Source organism: Vombatus ursinus, unplaced genomic scaffold (assembly GCF_900497805.2).
Source record: "Vombatus ursinus unplaced genomic scaffold, bare-nosed wombat genome assembly UNPS02014802.1, whole genome shotgun sequence".
Lineage (NCBI taxonomy): Eukaryota > Metazoa > Chordata > Mammalia > Diprotodontia > Vombatidae > Vombatus > Vombatus ursinus.
The window spans coordinates 22,390,620-22,410,768 of NW_020954580.1; the positions used below are offsets into that span (position 1 = coordinate 22,390,620).

At 36.6% G+C, this 20,149-nt stretch overlaps 1 protein-coding gene across 1 annotated transcript in view; it reads right to left on the minus strand.

The window, feature by feature from the left end:
* The window catches only part of CD28 (CD28 molecule), a 44,041-nt gene extending 28,321 nt beyond the window's left edge, over window positions 1–15,720 (minus strand). Inside the window, exon 1 of the mRNA XM_027873841.1 lies at window positions 15,550–15,720. Within this exon, the coding sequence (XP_027729642.1) occupies window positions 15,550–15,604 (55 nt within the window). The 5' untranslated portion in view covers window positions 15,605–15,720. The remainder of the gene's footprint in view (window positions 1–15,549) is intronic.
* Between the last annotated feature and the right edge of the window lie 4,429 nt (window positions 15,721–20,149).

A 20,149-nucleotide genomic window follows, 5' to 3' on the forward strand; every position in this document is an offset into this window, starting at 1 on the left:
AGCACCAGAGCCAAGATTTGAACATCACCTCACAATATATCTAATATAATTCTAGTTATTGTAACTTAACTCATGTCCTCTTAATAATTCCATTGTTAATAATTGTAAAAGATAGTTATTTGTTACTTTAAATGAAAACTTCCATCAGCATTATGATAAAGTGTTAAGAAAAAACAACTGCAACTCAATCCAAGAACAAGGGCCTGGGAAAACAGAAACGACCATTTTGTCTTTGGCCCCGGCTCCCTTCCCTATGTGAGATTTTTCACCATCTTCAATCCCTCGCTACCTATTCTGTGTCCCATCACCCCTTACTCTCAGCTAGCTATTATAATATCTACTAAAACATAAATTGATAAAAAACATATGCTATCTTCCCAAGAATATTTACATATGAATAAGAGACTGTTGAAAGCTGAAAAGCCTTCCAGACTTGAATTCACACCTATTTATGATATTCAAGTACATGTTTTATTGATAATAAATAATAATGATAACAAATTTTAAAAGACTTCAGTTCAATCGGTAAATTAGTGTTGACAATAGAAAAATAAGAATATATTTCATGAGCAAATTTGTTAACTGATGTCACCTATTTATGGATATTGGCCTGAGTGTTGGTCATGATTCCTCCAAGTTCCTGGCACACATAAACAAAAGTACTCCCATATAGGATAACGTACATCCTTATTTAAAAAAATGAATATGCTTATTCCAACTATCATAAATAACTCAGAGGTTAAACATTTCAAGAAATAAAAGATTCATTTCCACATTCCACTTAGCATCTGCTGCTCTACTTGGGGTACCCCCCCTTTTCCTGAGTCCTTTTGCATGTTGTCTACCCTCTTTAGACTATAAGCTTCTTGAGGGCAGAGAATGACTTTCTTTTATTAGTTGTATCCCTAGTGCTTAGGACAATGTCTGATAAATGTTTATTGGATTGGATTTATTGGACCTACCCAGCAAACATTAATTCAGGAGATTAAAAAAATTAATAGCTATTCAACTCTCAGCAGATTGTAAGCTCTTTGAGAACAGGGACCATTTAATTTTTCTTTTTGTATCCTCAATACCTAGCACAGTGCCCTGCACAGAGTAGATACTTAATAAATGCTTGTTGAATTCTGACAAACTTGCCAAGTCCAAGAAAAGAATTATTCCTTGGTAGTCTATGACATCTATCCTAAATTCATTTATTCATTCAACAAGTCCACAGTGCACAGCTACAAGGCAATTTGCTGAGAGGTGTTCAAATATAAATGGCACTGTCTGTGCCTTCAAGAAATTCACAAGCTAGTAGGGGAGATAAGTACAAAGTACAGTACAAAGCATTATGGAAGTAGTTGTCATGAGAGTGGTACAAAGTAACATAGAAATTTAGAGAAAGAATGGATCTATCCTAGCTAGAGTATAAGGAAGGCTTCATGGAGGAAAGAGTAAGAGATCTGAGCTTTAACAGGTAGATACCATGGAGGAAAGGTATTCCAAATGGAGGCAATAGTATGAACAAAGGCATGAAGGGGAGAAAGTATAAAAAAAGTTAAAGAATGGCAGATTCTCTTGTTTGGCTAGAGTGTAAGGATCCTATCGGTTGGTTTCAGAATATAGAGGATGCTGGAATACTGGACAAAGCATTCTAGAAGTTATTTAATAGGCTGTTACAAGACAAGGAAGCCTTAAAAAAGGGGGATGATCAAAGTGATATTTTGGGAAGATTCATTTGCTAATAGTGCCCAGAATGAATTGAGGGATGGTATGAGATAGCTGTAGACAAGGAGACCAGTTAGGAAGCTATTACAATCAGCCAGTCATGAGGTAATAATGGCCTGATCTAGGATGAGCATAGCAGAAATGAAAAGGAAGTAGTCATTGTGAGCAGCATTAAGGAGGTAGACTCAACAGGGCTTTGCGACTGAGTGAATCTGAGTGAGCAAGGAGGTTGAGGGAGGTGCCATAGATTCCAAGCCCAGATGATTGGTGGGATAGTAATCATATCAAGAAAAAAATAAAGAAGTTAGAAGGAAGGGCAGGTTTAGGGAAGGAAACAATAAGTTCGGTTTTGAACATAGACCCATAGAATTTCAGAGCTTGAAGGACACCCATGTTGAGTTTCAGGTGCTGGTAGGGGTGGTCAATAGGCAACTGTGAACTCAAGAAACAGGTTGGAGTGGAATTAGAGCTTGGGGTTGGTATTTAAATAGTCAGAATGTGAAATACTACTGTTCTCATGACTTTAGATCTATACTGCACAAACACAGTAGCATAATGCAAGGGTGTTGGCATTCTGACTGGTTAAACGTCATTCAAAACATAAAACAAATCAAATCCAAGTGAAATGTGAATCACCTCATTTAAATATCAGGTCTGCAATTTCCCTTAGGTCTCCTAAAGGCCAGGCAGGCCTTTACAGGCATATACAACAGAAATTATATTGATGTGTTGAAATATACTTCCCACCATGAATAAGTCATTTAACCTCCCTGGGCCTCAGTTTCCTCATCTGTAAAATGAGGGGGTGGCACTAGATGGACTTCCATCCAGCTCCAGGACTGTGATCAAATGATCCTGTGAAACAGCTCACAAAGAGTACATATATCAAATTCCAGGGAGCCCCTCCTAACAAGTAAATTCTGTTTCTGATATAAGCTATTTACAATCCAAAGAGTGAGCTCCCAAGGCTTAAACCCTCACACACACACACACACACACACACACAAATGATAATGACAATTTATTCAACAGAGGGACTTCTGAGCTGATGAAGCATATTTTATGAACCTAATGCTCATAGCTTTTGATTTACTGTAATTAAGTTCTGCAGATCAACTTGCTGTGACCTGTTTCCTCAGCCATAAAGCAGAGGATTTTTTTTTCTCATGCAACTCCTTTGCCCTCAGGTCAACCATAATAAGCTCCCTCAGTTCCCTTTGTCTCTATATATCTGCCTCTACAACTCTCCCTTTCTCCTTCCCATGAGTCTCCAAGGAAGAACTCTCTATCTTCTTTAATGCTAAGCACCACCATCTGTGCCCTCCCTGACTACTCTCTCCTTTTTGAAACTTTGCTCTCTTGGCTTTGTTGATAATACCCTACAATTATTCCTCTTCCCTTTCCATCATATCTTTTCTGTTTCCTTCACTGACTCCTTCTCCTCAACCCCTCCTTGGATTATAGCTGCTTCTCAGAGTTTAGGCTTCAGAGCTGGCTTATGTCTTCACATTCTCTCAAATTTTTAATCTGATCCCATGACTTCTGCAATCACTTCTGTACAGATGGCTCCCAAATCTACAATTGGAATTCACACTTCAGGCCTGGATACCCATCTGTCAACATTTCCAATAGGATGTCTTTTCATCCCTTCAAATTCTATATCTCCCTACCAGTTATTCCTCAAATCATTGACAGTCAACAACATTCCCTACTGAAAACCCTGAAGTCATCTTTGATGCTTTCCTCTCTTTCCCACTCAAATCCTATTATATCTACCTTTGGAATAGCTCTCAAATCCATCCCTTTTCATTCCCATGTCTACCATCTCATCTCTAATCAACTAGAGGTAACAATATTGTGAAGGACTAGGGATCAGCAGAACTAGGTTTGAGTCCCAGCTCCCACACTTCCTGTGACTATGGCAAAATCACTTAATGTTTGTCAACCTAACTTTTCTCATCTGTAAATTTTTTTTTTTTGGTGAGGCAATTGAGATTAAGTGATTTGCCCAGAGTCACACAGCTAGTGTTATGTGTCTGAGGCTGGATTTGAAAGCAGGTCCTCCTGACTCCAGGACTGGTGCTCTCTCCACTGCACCCCTCCTCATCTGTAAATTAAAGATAGTAATACTTGAGCTAAATCCTATACAGGTTTACCGTAAAGAAAGTACTTTGTGAACCTTAAAGCACAATATTCTTATGACTATTTCACGTCTGGATTTCTACAGCAGTTGACTAATTGGTATCCCTGCATCCAATATCTTTCCCCATGAGTCCATTCTGTATCGTATTGCCACAATTAATCTTCCTAAAGGACCAGTTCCAAAGTGTCACACCAATGCTCAAAAACTTTCAGTGGGTTCTCATTGCTTACAGAATAAAGTCTGGCCTTCTCAAACTGGTATCCAAGGCCCTCCATAATTTGACCTTACACTCTATAGCCAACCACATCTCCAAATATTCACCAACATAAACTCACCATTCCAAAACATACCTTGCTCTTTACTCCAGCCATTCTGGCTCCTCCCTACGTCAAGTGTACATTGGTCTCATTCAGCCCCTCATTTTTGTGCTCATGTTGTTTCTAGACATCCCTCCTTTATGACTACCTAAATCCTATGTCAGATTCAGTTTGTCTGATCACATCCGGACCAGAACACCCTGATTCATGTTCATCTCTCCCTTTTTTTAAAAGAGTATTTATGGTCTAAATCACTGACTTTTTGGTACTCAAGCATATACTACCTTGTAATATTACTGTGGCAGCTAGGTGGTACAGTGGATAGAGTTCCAGACCTGGAGTCAAGAAGACTCATCTTCCTGAGTTCAAATCCAGCTTCAGACACTTACTAATCAATTGACCCTGGGCAAGTAATTTAACCCTATTTGCCTCTGTTTCCTCATCTGAAAAATGAGCTGGAGAGGGAAATGGCAAACTACTCCAGTATCTTTGCCAAGAAAACATTTCAGCTGTTAACTGCATGTATGCCCTATATCAACAATTAAATTATAAGACCTTTGAGGGAAGCAGCTATCACTTTGAGACAACTTGACATTGCAAATAGAATGATGGACTCAGAGTCACAACCTGGGTTTAGTTCTAGGTTTTGATACTTACTAGCTGTGTGTCTATGGGTGGGCAAACCACTTAACCTCCCTAAGCCTCAGTTTTCTTATCTACAAAATGGGATAGTAAAACCTATAAGTACTTCACAAGTCTGTTGTGAATCTTAAATGAGATCATTTATATATAACGTTATTATTATATATGCTATTTCTTGTACACCTTCCATAGTGCTTAGTGATATGCCTAGTAAGCAATATTATTATTGCATATAATAATAACTAATATTTATATAGTGATTACTATATTCCAGGCACTATGCCAAGAGCTTCATAATTATTATCTCATTTGATCCTTACATCAACCTTGGGAGATGGGTGCTATTATTACCCCCATTTACAGATGAGGAAACTGAGGCAGAGATTAAGTGATTTGCCCAGGGTCACACAGTTATAGCCAAATTTGAACTCCAAGCCCAACACTTTATCCACTGTACCATCTACTTACACTAAATAGCCATAGCTCAATGAATACTTTCTTGAATGAAATGCAATTTTTTTTTAAGGAACCACTCATGTCAAACAATTAAAGTATTAAACTGTGCAAATAAATCCATTAGGAATTCAGAGGAAAGAAAAGTGCTGGGTGCTAGAGAAGATGTGCAGGCCTTAACAGAACACATAGAAAGGAAAAGAGTGGTCAGTGAAAGGTAACAAGAGTTTGTCAAGAACAAGTGTGCCAGACCAACTTCATTTCCTTTTTTCCAACATTACCAGGCTGGTAGATAGGGGAAACATCCGAGATGTTCTTTTTTTTTGTTTGCTTGTTTTAGCTAGGCAATGGGGTTAAGTGACTTGCCCAGGGTCACACAGTTAGTAAGTGTTATGTATCTGAGGCCAGATTTGAACTCAGGTCCTTCTGAATCCAGGGCTAGTGCATCCTAGACGTTCTAAGCCTGAATTTTAGCAAAGCTTTCGACAACGTTTGCCATGATATCTTTGTGGAAGGGCACTCATATTAAGACTTCCATGGAATTATAGATTTAGAGCTGAAAATGACCTTGGAAGTCATTGACTTTAACCTTTTCATTTTAAGAAGATAAGATAAGAAACCTGAATTGGAGAGGTTAAGGTTCTTGCACAGGGTTACATAGTGATTAAATGTATGAGACAGGTCTTAAACTCAGGTCTTCCTGACTCCAACTGCAGCACTCTTCTCACTGGGCCACCTTGCTTCCTTTATTGGCCCCTCTTGTTGCTAGCCCTCTCTTCTTTCTCAAATTACCTTTTATCTCTTTATTTGTGTATGTGTTATATCCACCCCATAGAATGTAAGCTCCCTGAAGGTAGAAATAGTTTCTTTTTTTCTTTATAACCCCAGTACCTAGAACAGTGCCTTTTAAAACATAGCTACTTGATAAATATTTGTTGTGTTGTTCTTGTTGAGTTGGACAAGATGGAAAAATGTATACTAGAGGCTAAGTTGGATTCAGAACCAGTTGAATGAACATACCTAAAGACTGGTAATTAACAGATCAGTGTCAAGCAACAGAGAACCCTCTGATGGAATACTGGAGGTTCCATTCTCACCCACATTCTATTCAATGTTTTATCACATTTTTTACAGAGTTTAAAAGAATTGATGAACTGCTGATGATGACACAAAGCTAGGATATGAGATGACAGAACCAGGATCCAAAAATCTCTCAGCAGGCTAAAAGGATGAACCAAATCTAATCAACTTTTCACCTTTAAGTGTCAATTGCTATACTTTTATCAACAACAACAACAAAAAAAAAACCAATTTCATAAGCACAGGATGGAAGAGATGTGACTAAATACTGTTCGTGTTTTAAAAAAAAAAAGTTGGAGGGAGGAGTTTTTAGCATACTGTGAATTCAATATGAGTCAATAATGTCACATGGCATCTAAAAAAGTGTGATCATAAGGTGAATAACAAGAACATGGTGTCCAGAATAAGGAAGTCCTGCTACAATTTTCCACATCTGGAAAGTTGTTTTCATTTCTGAGTGCCAGGTATTAAGAAGGACTTGAAAAACTGTAGGAGGCCAGAAAAGGGTAAATAAGATGGTTAGGAGAAGTGAAAGCAAATCACAGAAGGATCAGTTGAAGTAACTGGGAATGGCTTGCCCAGAAAAGTTCTTCAGACCATACTTAGGAGTCTTATAATTATCTTCAGCTATCTGAAGAGTTATCATGTGATGACCAGTTCTGTTTGGCCCCAGATGGCAGAACTTGGAGCAGTGAGTGAAAGAGGCAGAAAGATAGATTTTGGCTCAATATAATGATTAAAAAATATCCTCACAATTAGACCAATTACAGCTGTTCACACATTAGAATTACCTGTCTTGGGGTGGGGGGAGGGCTTCAAGCAGAATCTGAATGACCACTTGTTAGGAATCTTGTAGCAGGAATTGATGTGATATAGCATGTTGTACTAACAGGGCTCTAAGAGTTTTCCCAGATATTAGATTCTATAAGCCTATGCCAGGGATTCTTAATCTGGGGTCTATGAATTTGTTTGTTTTATTTGACAGCTGTCTTTCAAAATAATTGGCTCCCTCTGTAATCCTATGTATGTAATTTTATACATTTCAATCTGAGAAGGTTTCATAGTCTTCATCAAACTGCCAAAGGGGTCTGTGACACAAGAACATGTAAGAACTCTTGGTCTCTACTGAGCCTTGAAGGATAAGCACAAATGAAAGTAGAGGGAATGACAAATGAAGGGCAATGCTAGAAGAGATGATCATGGTCTACTTGCAGAAGAGATTGGGGATTGGTTTGCCTGGAGCAGAAAGATTTTGTAGGAGGGGGAAAAAGAGATATCATTGGATAGGGAAGGGGAACTCAGTCATTAGGAGTAAGAGATTACAAGAAATCACTACAACATTAGCATTTTATGGCAACATCTTCAGGAAAATATTGAAATTACTTCCTAATTGCTAGAATCACGGAGGTATACCACTGGACATATATCCCCAAAGAGGTCAATGACAGAAATAAAAGTCCATATATAATAAAATATGCATGATAATAATTTTTATAGTAACACAAAGCTGAAAACAAAGTGGTTGCCCATCATTGTGGAATGCCTAGGAAAAATGTAATGGAATCTTATTGAACCATAAGAATGACAAAAATTAGGAACTCAGACAAACATAGGAAGATGTGCATGAAGTGATGCAAGTAACAAAAACAGAACCAAGAAAACAATAAAATGATTACATCAGGGTAAATTAAAACAATACTGAAAGGAAGCTAAACTCAGAGTAATTTTCATAAGTGACCTTTGTTGCACAGAATCCCTGGGTAGAGAGGTTAGAAACAAGTGAGAAATGCAGCATACATTTTTCAAGTTCGGTTGCTTATGCTGAACTGTTTTTCTTTGTTGGAGGTAGAGAAGGAGGAAAGGCCAGACTATATCAGAAAATTTCTGATATGTAAATATGACAGTGATAAAAAAAACATAGCAAAATAATCAAATAAAATAAGAGAGTTATACTAGATGATCTCTAGAATTCTTTCCAGCCCTAAAACTCTATGATTCTTTGGTCCTAAAATAAGCATTTCTAGAAAAAATGGAGCATTCACTTTTTCTTCTTCTTCTTCTTCTTCTTCTTCTTCTTCTTCTTCTTCTTCTTCTTCTTCTTCTTCTTCTTTTTCTTCTTCTTTCTCTCCCTCCTTTTCCTCCTCACCCTCCTTCTTTTTTTCTTCTTCCTTCTTCTTCTTTTTCTTTTTTTTTGTCTTCATTTTCTCCTTGTACTAATAAATGAGAAAACCACAAGGGAATTTCCTTGAGGGCAAGGAACTTGGTGCTTTGTGTGCCTCAATACCCTTCACAATCCCTTGTCTTAATCTATGATCCAAAGAAACACAGGAACTGAGCCCAGATCCTTGAGAAAAAAAAAAAAAAAGATCTACAATAAGTCCAGTAGTGAAGTGAAGAAGCATTGGAAGCCAGGGGATTCTATTGATCCTATAGCATCCCTTCATCAACCTTATGCTAACTTCGGAGGGTGGCCAAAGTAAGGAGTGACTGGGATCTTTGGAGTAACAGTAGCTTTCTCTGCTACCTTCCTTTCCTCTTCTATTATGTGGAGTTAGGCACTTGGAATGGATCTCACAGGCATTTTATTTCCTCCTGGCCTAAGATTAGAAATGCTGGGATTGAATTAAATGCCTTTGCCACTCACTAGCAACATTGAAATAAGCAAGAAAATTGTCACCCCACTCAGAATTGTCTAATTCAGTCACAATGATGTTCCTTCACTTAATCAGGCAGGTATGACCCAACAATGAAAAAACATATTCTTCTACCTTCTGAACCAAAGGAAAACATTACTCATGCAGCTAAAGAGCTATACAAGGGAATCTACATCATCATTAGGCAGTGGTTCATAAGGGAAATTCAATTCCTGTAATTATGTTAACCTTGCATACTGAACCAACCATGGCTGAATATACCCCTACACTGTAGCTACTGATACTATCAGTATATTAGATATTGTCCAAGCAAGCAGTGTAACTCTGGGTGACGTTAGTGCTCAAGGGAGGGCACCTGTTTGTTCTACCATGATGAACAGACCCTAGGCAAGCACAAACAGTAAGTGGGTGGTTCCTGACAAAGGCTATGTCAAGAAGCCACTAACACTACTTGACTGTAAGCTCATGAACCTAGGATGATGATCAAGATGATAATAACCGTGATGATGAAGTAGAAAAAAATTATAAAGGTAAAGGAAGGAAGGAGGGGAGAGAGAAAGATAATCATTATCACCTTATAACTGATCATTCAGCAGAGAAAAAGAAAATATATAAAATCCCATGGCACAATATGCAGGCCCAATTAGGAAGTATATGTGATTTAAGCTATAGAATATCAAGGCCAAAGAAATAAAATCTGAGGTCATACAAAGCATAACCAATCTAGCCACCCCTACATGGTTTCATCATACCAACCTCTGATGTAGTATCCTGATATTCACAACTTCAGGAATGAGCAAAAGAGAATCTGCCCTTTCCAGCCATTCTATCTATACAGAGATTCAATTGCATTTACCTTAGTTCCAAGTACAAGCTGTCCTATAGAGTATCTGAGATGGAAAATTGGGTTGACTTATAGAGTACCACATCATATGACTTACCAAGATACCAGATGAAGGTCAGAAAAAAGATTAATGGTGAATTGGCACCTTAGAGAGGAAGCATGATATTATAGAAAACATATTGAACTTGAAATCAGATACCTAGGGGTCAAGTCCTGTCTCTGTGCCTTATTAGCTGTGTGCATTCAGGCAAGTCCAAGCCTAGGTTTCCTTGCACCTTCCATACCTCCCACAAGGTGGTTATGAGGATCCAATGAGATTATGGTTGTGAACAGTGTTTTGTAAACTGAAAAATACAACAGAAATGCTCATTATTGTAGCAGAGGGTCAGTCACATTGGGAGAAAAGAAACTCTAAAATCTTACAATTCTGTGTTCCTAGAATGAAAACTGGATTTTGCACAAGTATCCATTAAATACTTATAGACCTAGAGGAAGGCTGCCAACACATAGGGTAGATCCTCTGTGGAGGATCTGAGGAAAGGCAAAAGGATAAGTAGTAGCCATGGATGGGTAACAATTTGGTTGGGTGCAACTGAGCCTTTACCTCAATGAGATCACAGATCTATCAAAGTATCAAAGTAGTATCACAGGAGACTTCAAACTAACCCATCATCGGCCTTTTCCAATAATAGGGGAGGAAAGTGTACTTTGTGTGCCAAACCAAAGAGATAGCTCTCTAAAAGAATGTCAAGAACAAGGAAATTCTCCAAACAAGAAGCAAGAAGAGTTTAAAAAGTTGGAAGATGAAGAGAATATTGAATATATTTTTCTTAAATTCAGACACATGTATAGAAACTGGTACAAGGGTGCCATATCCTTCTCTAAGAATAATGGCAACCCCTGAGCATAAACATTTTCAGCTACTTGCTCAGTTTGGTTTTTGTCCTAAAGAAGACTAAAATGTATTATTTAAGTCTTCTAACAATTTGATGTCTCTTTTCTATTGAATCAATAACTTTTGTTTTATTCAGGTACGTTGGAGATGATAGCCCTAAAATGGAATTTTTCTAAGGGATGTTAATAACAAAAAACACTTTCAGTAATCTAATGTCATCACATATTCTTCATGCCACTTTTGATCATTCACAAGTCACATTAAGAAGAGATCATCATGTCTCCAAAACATAACATGTCATAGGAGATAGAGGACCAGCCTTAGGGTCAGTAAGACACATACGAGAACTATCTGACTTGCACTAACTCTGTAGCCATAGGTAAGCTACTCAACCTGTTCAAATATATTGCCAATCTGTGTTAGGAAGGAGTTTCAACACTGGGGAGGTCCCTACACCATTGAAATCATGGGCTGATTCCTCCCTATATATCTATAGCTCATATATAAAGTAATTTGATCTATATATACAATAAAAAATCTGACATGATATATCTCAATTACAACTTCATGATGATAATTCTATGCTCATGAAACCACCTAGAAATGCTAAAAAAGAAAGTGTATTGGTATACTAACAATAGATCAAGGGTGAGGTACTGGAGACTTTTTTTCTTCACATAAAATGATTAAGTCACAGAAATTGAAATCAGATCATGAATTCACTCCTAATGCTTTTTTTATAATAAATAGTTCTATCCATAATGCTGATATTAATTCCATAATCCTTAACAATGAATGTTTTCAAAATTATTCTTTTAAACACGAAAAACATGCCTAGTGGTTTTATGGTGTTATGGTGTAAATAAATTTAATTTCTTAGACAGTGTCTATAAAATGGCAAAAAAAAATCTGGCTAGTTCACTCAATTTAATAAAAAATTCAATGTATTTGGTTAAAAAAAATAAACCAAATTATATATATATATATATATATTATAGGTATATAAAATTCAGGCATTATATATATTTGCAATATATAATATTTATATTTATACTTTATATAAATATTTACATAAATAGTCATATATAGAAATGTTTATGTAAACATATTTGAGATTTATAATATATATTCAGACATCATATATGTATATATATATGCATATGTGTATATGTGTATGTATATATATATATATAATGTATGTGTATATATATATATATAAATAATTCAGACAAAGCATTGACTGCATTTTTCACTGTTCATCTTAACCTTTTGGCATCAAACTACAGCTTCATAGCCACAGAGACTGGTCTGTGTCAGGCAAATTAGCTCTACATAAGGACTGCTACTGACTCTAAAGAGGCCATTGCTCCGTAGCAAAGCAAAAATAAAAGCCTTTAAGTCAGCTTGTTTCCCTGTTTGTTTTAGGTTAAATGAAGATAGTTTTCTAATTTTTGTATCTTTTAAAATAGAGAACCATTTAGGATAATATGACTTCATGGAGGAAACATTGCCATTCTGATTGCTTATTTGTTGAAGTTTGGAGAGAAAGTAAACACTTGAAGGGGAAAAAAAACCAAGCAGTGTTTTTATTGCCTTATAAGCTAGAGAGTTGCATTACTGAAGTATAACCAACAATGGTCTCAAAGTACGGTCTTGTCACTTTACCACACATTATGTAAAGGCTCTTATAACCAATCAGATATAATTTCTTCTTTATTTATCTGCTGACTTGATACTTTTCTAAGTGTTAGTTCTCATATTCCAAGTTCTACAAAAACTCATCTGGTGGCTTCCCACTAGACAAGTTAAATAATTACCTGACTCTAGTCGGTTCATAATTTTAGCAATTTGTGAGGAGGAAGTGCAGAACTGGAATTAAGCCAACCTTCCTTTGCTAGGGAATACAAATTTTTTCACAGGATCTCAAGAAAAATGAAGAATTCTAGGGATTGTTATTAAACCTTTGTGGTATGCTTCAATGACTTGAATCCATGCTGTAATCTAAAACGATGACGATAGGGGTGATAATGCTGACAATAATGATTACAACAATGACCACGACAAGAAGAACTCAAGGAGCATTGGAAAGGCACATGGTGGGAGACAGGAGGTTTCACCATATTACAAATAAAAAATGACTAAGAAGAACTAGAATAAAGAATGCCATTTACCAAAGAAATACCTGGTTAAAAAAAAAAAAGATTGGTCACATGGCAGGAGTGAGGAAATAACAACATGCAGCCTATGTGCTTCACTAGTGTTCTTGCAATGTCAAGAGAAAGCAAGGAAGTCTCCTCGAATGTTGTGTGGCCCCTCTATAGGAAACTGATAGAAATTGGACAAGAGTCACACAGTATGGGCTAGCATGGATGTGTTTGCCATCTGAATCATTCAAGGGAACGTCAACATTATTGATATCATAGATGCATTTAAGCTTTTGAGTAAAATGAATAACTGATATTTACAAAGCACTTTAAGGTTTGTAAAAATGCCATATATACATATATATGTATGAAAATATTATACTCCTACAGAAATAGTCATTCCCCTTGCTGCAAATAGCATTTGCTGATAGTCCTGGAGAGTAAGTAAAGTCAGTCAAATCTTGTCCACAGAGAAAGTCTTCAAAAATCTATTCGTAGAAAATCAAAAGAGAAGACAGAAGCTGATGATTGGCAAGAGGCTTTGAACCATTGGGTTAGGATGAATTTGGTGTATGTTATACATTTACTGAGTAATATAGTTTGTTTCTCTTATTCTTTAAATTTCTGAGGTCACCTGTTCCTGCTATGCTCAATGGCCATCTTTGTAAAATTAAAACATTATACAAACATGGTTTGTCATTCAATATTAAGTAGCCATTCAATCACTAATAGTCACTTTTTCATTTTTAAGAGGGCCCTGTCAATATTTGGAAAAAATACCAACGTTCAAGAGATTTTGATTGTCCTGAGGTAGAAAACAAAGACTTGTGACACAAATACTAGTTTTTGAACAATTGTCACTGAAATAAACTTTTAAAAGGAAGAAATGATAGTAACCGCTCACATTTAGATAGTGCTTTAAGAATTGCTATTCACTTCACCATACATTATCTTTTTTGATGTTCACAACAACCTAATAAAGTAGACACGATTGTACCCATTCCACATATGATAACATTGAGGCTCAGAGATATTAATTAACATTAATTTCTCAGGTTATGTAACTAGTAAGTATCAGAGACCAGATTCAAATTCAGTTCTTCCCCGCTTTAAATCGTGTGTTCTAGACACTATCCTATACTGGCAATAATGAGAAAATGGGCCCTTAAATTTAAATTTTTTTTCTAAGATTTTCTGGCAGTTGTTTTTTAAACAGTGTTTCTGATATTTAAATTGTGTCTGAACACCAATTTGAAACACTTTGAAGACCAAGTAAGACTTCTTTTCCACTCCTCACCATCTTTTCTTTTCTAAGAAAGAAAATTCCCATAGAAAGAAATGATTCTGAACACTAGAATTTTACAGCTATGATCAGAACATTGAAAAGAATATTGATCATTGTGAGGGCTCCATTAGCAATATCAGATTCCCCCAAAAAATGACTTGGGGTGTAATCCAATGCTATCTACTCTGGCCAATTGGTTTTTCAGGGTTTTTTGGTTTTTGTTTTTGCTAGTTTCAGCAGGGGCTTTCCACATGGTCGCAGAGTCTGTAGGATTAGGCCCATACCCCAACATTTTGGCATGCAATTTTTGTACATGTCTGTGCATCAAAAAGTGGTCATGTCTAAGAGTGCAAATACTAGAATTTGCCCATGCATGGGATAGAAAATTACAACCCCCTATTAACCCAAAAAATGTTATTTTAAGAGGGGAAAAAAATCTGCATAGCAAATAAGTGGGTGAAGGGAAGGAGAGAGGGGAGGGAATAAAGATTTATATAGTACCTACTCTATGCTAGGCACTATGCTAAGAACTTTTTACAAATATTATCTCATTTGATATAGGTGGATTTTTTTTTTAAAAAAGAGGCTGCTTAAGGAATTGGCATTTACATTAATGTTTAACTCCCAAAAAGAGGTGATTAGACTTTCAGTCCATATTAGTCAGTCCAATTATTGAACAGGGTAGAAAGGGAAGGGGAATAAGCATTTATTAAGAACCTACTATGTGCCCACTGAGTGCTTCTAACTTTGGCAATGGGGCACAGAACTAACTGCTACCTTCTAAGGCTTTGTAAGACATTTGACTCCTGGTATATCTGAATCCATTAAATTATAAGCCATGATCTAATAAGATTCTAATGTATTTTCAAGGAGGTATTGGAGAAAAACAGAATACAACTGAGGAATTTTAGTTGAAGAAAGCTACTTTGGGAGAGTAATAAAAGGAGACAAGTAGTTTTTAAAAAGGAGTTTAAATTGAAAGCATTTATACTTATATCAGATAACTTCATCACCTGGGGAATTTACAGGATTTGTCTTAACCCTAATGCAATTCTGATAAGTTCTACCTTGAAGTATTTTCCTTGAGTAAATTTCAATTCCAAATGTCAAGGGGGGGAGGGGGAGTGGAAATCCTACAACAAGTTAAGTAAATTTTCTTTTAAAATGAAATTAAATTAGTTGGGAAAGTTATGACAAGAATATTTTGATCAAAAATCATCACATAGTCCAAGGATCAAAAAGCTTTTCATCAACAATGTCTAATTAGGGGTGGTTATTCAAATTTCCTAAGGTTGTGTTACCTGAAACTCAATAGAAATCAAGCCTTGGAACAAGCCGTCGGAAGAAAAATGCATAGGATTCAAATCAAAATGCTTTACCTGTTACTCGAACTGAAGGGAAGAAACTGAAGACGAAGAACATCCTGAGGATCATGGTAGCGTTGAGCTGAAAGCCGTGGCCTTCTCTTCCTACAAAGAGCTAGGAGGAAAGCCAGTGAGCTGAGCAAGGCAACCTGGTGAAACCTCACTGGCTCTCTCACCTTCTCTACTTTTGTTTCCTCATAATATAAAAATGATTCAACCACAGGCAGCTGTAGTAATATCTCAAACAGGAAGCTGTATTATTTTGATGACTTTAGCCTTTTTTTGTCTATACTCTTTAAAAAGAACAACAGCCATCACTAGAGAAAGATTCCTACCTGTCCTTAAAGTTGTTTCTGGCAAACAATCATGAAAAGGGAGGTGCTACACTTCCAAAAGAAAGTCAAGGGATAGACACAGAAGAGTCTGCTGGAGCAGGTGTTCTTAACATCTCTAGTATCATGGTCCTCCTAAGGATAAGAACCCCTGTCCTAGAGGAAGAAGAAAATAATTTGTAAAAGCAAGGGAACATGACCTAGAAGGGAGAATTGGGGGGTTCCAGAGTAGAGAGAATATTCTAAGCAAGGCACTGTGGTCCTGGAATACAAAGACAAAACCAAAAACCAGTATTTACCATCAAGAAACATATTCAACTGGAGGCAAAGAATACGTATGTAGGTTGTCCAACAATGGAGTAACTAAATAAGTTTCATAACAATAAAAAGGTATAAAAATGGGTGCTATGAGGAGCAGTTAAAGGGCATGGAGTTGGTTAGAAGAAAAGGTTAAAGGGCAAATTGATGAGCAGGATTAGTTTGAATGTGGGCTTGGAGTTTCAGAGTGGGTGTTGCCCCAATGCCAATTTTAGCAATGGGGTATGACTCAGAACAAGAGAAGTAGCCAGTAGTGATGTAGCCCTCAACCTTCTAATGAAAGGACTAACTAGAAGGATGCAGACAAGAGAAGTCAAGGAAAAGGGAGTTTCTGAGATCCCTAATTGCTACTCCATTGAAGGTGACTAAGCTATGGCAAAGAGATTTGGGTATTTTCCAATTTCTGAACCAAGTCAAGCCTACCCAAAAAGCAGTATTATCTTCCTTAGGAAGTCTTAAGAAAAAGATCAAAAAATGTTTAGATAAATGGATAAAAGAATAAATAAATAAATGAATAGATAGATAGATAGATAGATAGATAGATAGATAGATAGATAGATAGATAGATAGATAAAGACGGGCAGAAAGTACTGAGTGACTAAGAAATCTCCCTTTTCCCACTCTGTCAAGAGATTAACAGGTTTATGTGAAAATAGCGACTGCCTAGTCTCCCCTTCCTACATGAATCTATAGGAGAGTTGGAGTGGGCAGAGAGCAGATCAGATTCACAATCTTCCACCCCTGGGTGTTTAGGAGGCTATAACATGGTTTACTTGAGGTCACAGGTGTTCATGGAGGTGTTGATGGTATATTTTTTTGATATCACAATATTTAGAGTGTTAAATAAATTGTTCTTCTTTGCTACTGAAATAAAGTCTAAGTGATTTGCTAGCAGCAGCCAGATCAAAAATAGATCAGGAATTAGGATTAGAGTTGCTAGTGAATGGGAGTAGGGGAGAGCAATTGAACCAATGAAAGTATCTAGGATTCTGAGAGTAACAGGAAAAGCAAGTCCTCAATAACAACTACATAAACATATAAAACACTAATGAAGTCACAAATTCCTCACATTCCAAAACTAGAAGGGCTATCATTCTTCATCTAGAATATGGATCATATAAATGGTCAAAGGATATGAACAGGGAGTTCTCAGATGAAGTAATTAAAGCCATCTATAGGCATGTGAAAAAATGCTCTAAATCACTATTGATTAGAGAAATGCAAATCAAAAAAATTCTGAGGTACTTCATCGCACCTATCAGATTGGTCAACATGACAAAACACGAAAATGATAAATGTTGGAGAAGTTGCGGGAAAATTCGAACATTAATACATTGTTGGTGGAGTTGTGAAATGATCCAACCATTTTGGAGAGCAATTTGGAACTATGCCCAAAGGGCTATAAAAATGTGCATACCCTTTGACCTAGCAATAGCCTTTCTAGGGCTGTATCCCAAAGAGATCATACAAATGGGAAAAGAACCCACATGCACAAAAATATTTATAGCAGCTTTTTTTGTGGTGGCAAAGAATGGGAAATTGAGAGAATGCCCATCAATTGGGGAATGACTGAACAAGTTGTGGTATGTGAACGTAATGGAATATTATTGTGCTATAATAAATGATGAACAGGCTGACTTCAGAAAAACCTGGAAAGACTTGTATGGTCTGATGTTGAGTGAAGTGAGCAGAACCAGGAGAATGTTGTACATAGTAACAGCCACATTGTGCAATGACTAATTGAGAAACTTAACTCTTCTTAGCAATACAAGGATCTAAGATATCTCCAAAAGTCTCAAGATGGAAAATGCTATCCACATCCAAAGAAAGAACTATGGAGTTTGAATGCAGATTGAAGGATACTATTTGCTATTTTTTTTCTTCTATTATGTTTTGTTTCCTCTTTCTGGTGGTTCCTCCTGTTAGTTCTAATTCTCACTAGAATATGGATCATATATTTAAAGCTAGAGGGGGACCCCTGAGATCATCCAGTCCAGTGGAAGTAGTGCTGGTTCTGGACTCAGATGAAACGAGTTCAAATCCCAACTCTGTTACTTACTGTGTATATAATCTATCACAAGTCATTGACCCTCCTGAACCATAATTTCCTCAAATATAAATGTCCTCTGAAGGCCCTGCCTGTTCTACATCAATGACAGCTGATTTTGCACTTGAGGGAACTTCACTGAGGTTAAGTGATTTATCTGACATTAAGTAAGTGGTGGAGGCAGGAGTTGAAACTAGGTTATCACACTCCTAATCAAGTGTCCTTTCCATTGCACCATAGTTCAACATCCTATTTTTTACAAATGAAGAAACTGATGCCAAGAGAAGTTAAGTGACTTGCCTAAGGTAATACAACTAGTTTGTGTCAGAACCAGGACACACCCAGATATGTTTTGTCCAAATGCGATACATATTCACCTTTCTGCCTTCTATTTCCATTACTTTCATTTTCCAATTCTTTTTTACCTCCCCAAAAATGCACACCAAGAATAATCAGTATCATCTTGCCTTCTACTACTGCCACCTATCCTCTTTTCCTGTTTCCCTCTTCCATTTCAAATTTTATCATCCTCCAAAATCTAATATAAATTCTCCTTACTCAGGTAACCATGCTTGCTCTCCCTGATTATATGTCAATAATACTAATATGCTGCATTAATAGCAATATGTTATTTATGCCAACTATATATCAATCAATTGCCATTTGGGCTAGCTAGTCAGTCAGTTAGTAAGTATTTCTTAGGGCCACTTAAAATTTGATTTCTTTGGATATTGTGGCATTTCATGACTTGCAGTCCCTACAAGGAACCACCCTTTTCAAGGAGCTGGCTGACCAAGACCAAATGCAGCTGCCATATTGGACTTAAAGGTGGAGCCTATTGGTCTTTTAAAAAATTATTTATTTATTTATTTTTAGTTTTCAACATTCACTTCCATAAGATTTTGAGTTCTAAATCTTCTCCCCCTCCCTCCCCAAGACAGCATGCAATCTGATATAGGCTCTACATATACATTCATATTAAATGTATTTTCACATTAGTCATGTTGTAAAGAAGGATTAGAATCAATGGGAGAAACCACAAGAAAGAAAAAAAAAGAGAAAGAGAGAGAGAAAGCAAATAGTGTGCTTTGATCTGCATTCAGATTCCATAGTTCTTTTTCTGGATATGGATAACATTTTCCATCATGAGTCTTGGAGTTGTCTTAGATCCTTGCATTGCTGAGAAGAGCTAAGCCTACCAAAGTTAATCATCCCACAATGTTGCTGGTACTGCATACAATGTTCTCCTGTTCTGGTCACTTCACTAAGCATCAGTTCATGTAAGTCTTTCCAGGTTTTTCTGAAGTCTGCCTGCTCATCATTTTTTATGGAACAATAATATTCCATTACATTCATATACTGAAACTTATTCAGCCATTCCCCAATTGATGGCCATCCTCACAATTTCCAATTCTTGGTCACCACAAGAAGAGCTGCTATAAATATTTTTGTATATGTGGATCTTTTTCCCATTTTTAAAAAATCAATTAATTTGTTTTTTAGTTTTCATCATTCACTTCCATAAGATTTTGAGTTTTAAATTTTCTCCCCATCTCAAGATGGCATGCAACTTGATAAAGGCTCTACTTATACATTCCTATTAGGCATATTTTCCCATTAGTTATGATGTAAAGAACAATTAGAACTAATGGGAGGAACCACGAGAATGAAGCAATAAGACAAAACAACAGAATGTAACAAAATATAACAAAATAAAACAAAGAAAAAGGAGAGCAAACAGTATGCTTCTATCTGCATTCAAATTCCATAGTTCTTTCTCTGGGTGTGGATAGCAATTTCCGTCTTGAGTCTTTTGGAGTTGTCTCAGATTCTTGCATTTCAGTGAAGAGCCAAGTCTATCAAAGTCAGTCATCACACAATGTGGCTGTTACTGTGTACAATGTACTTCTGGTTCTGT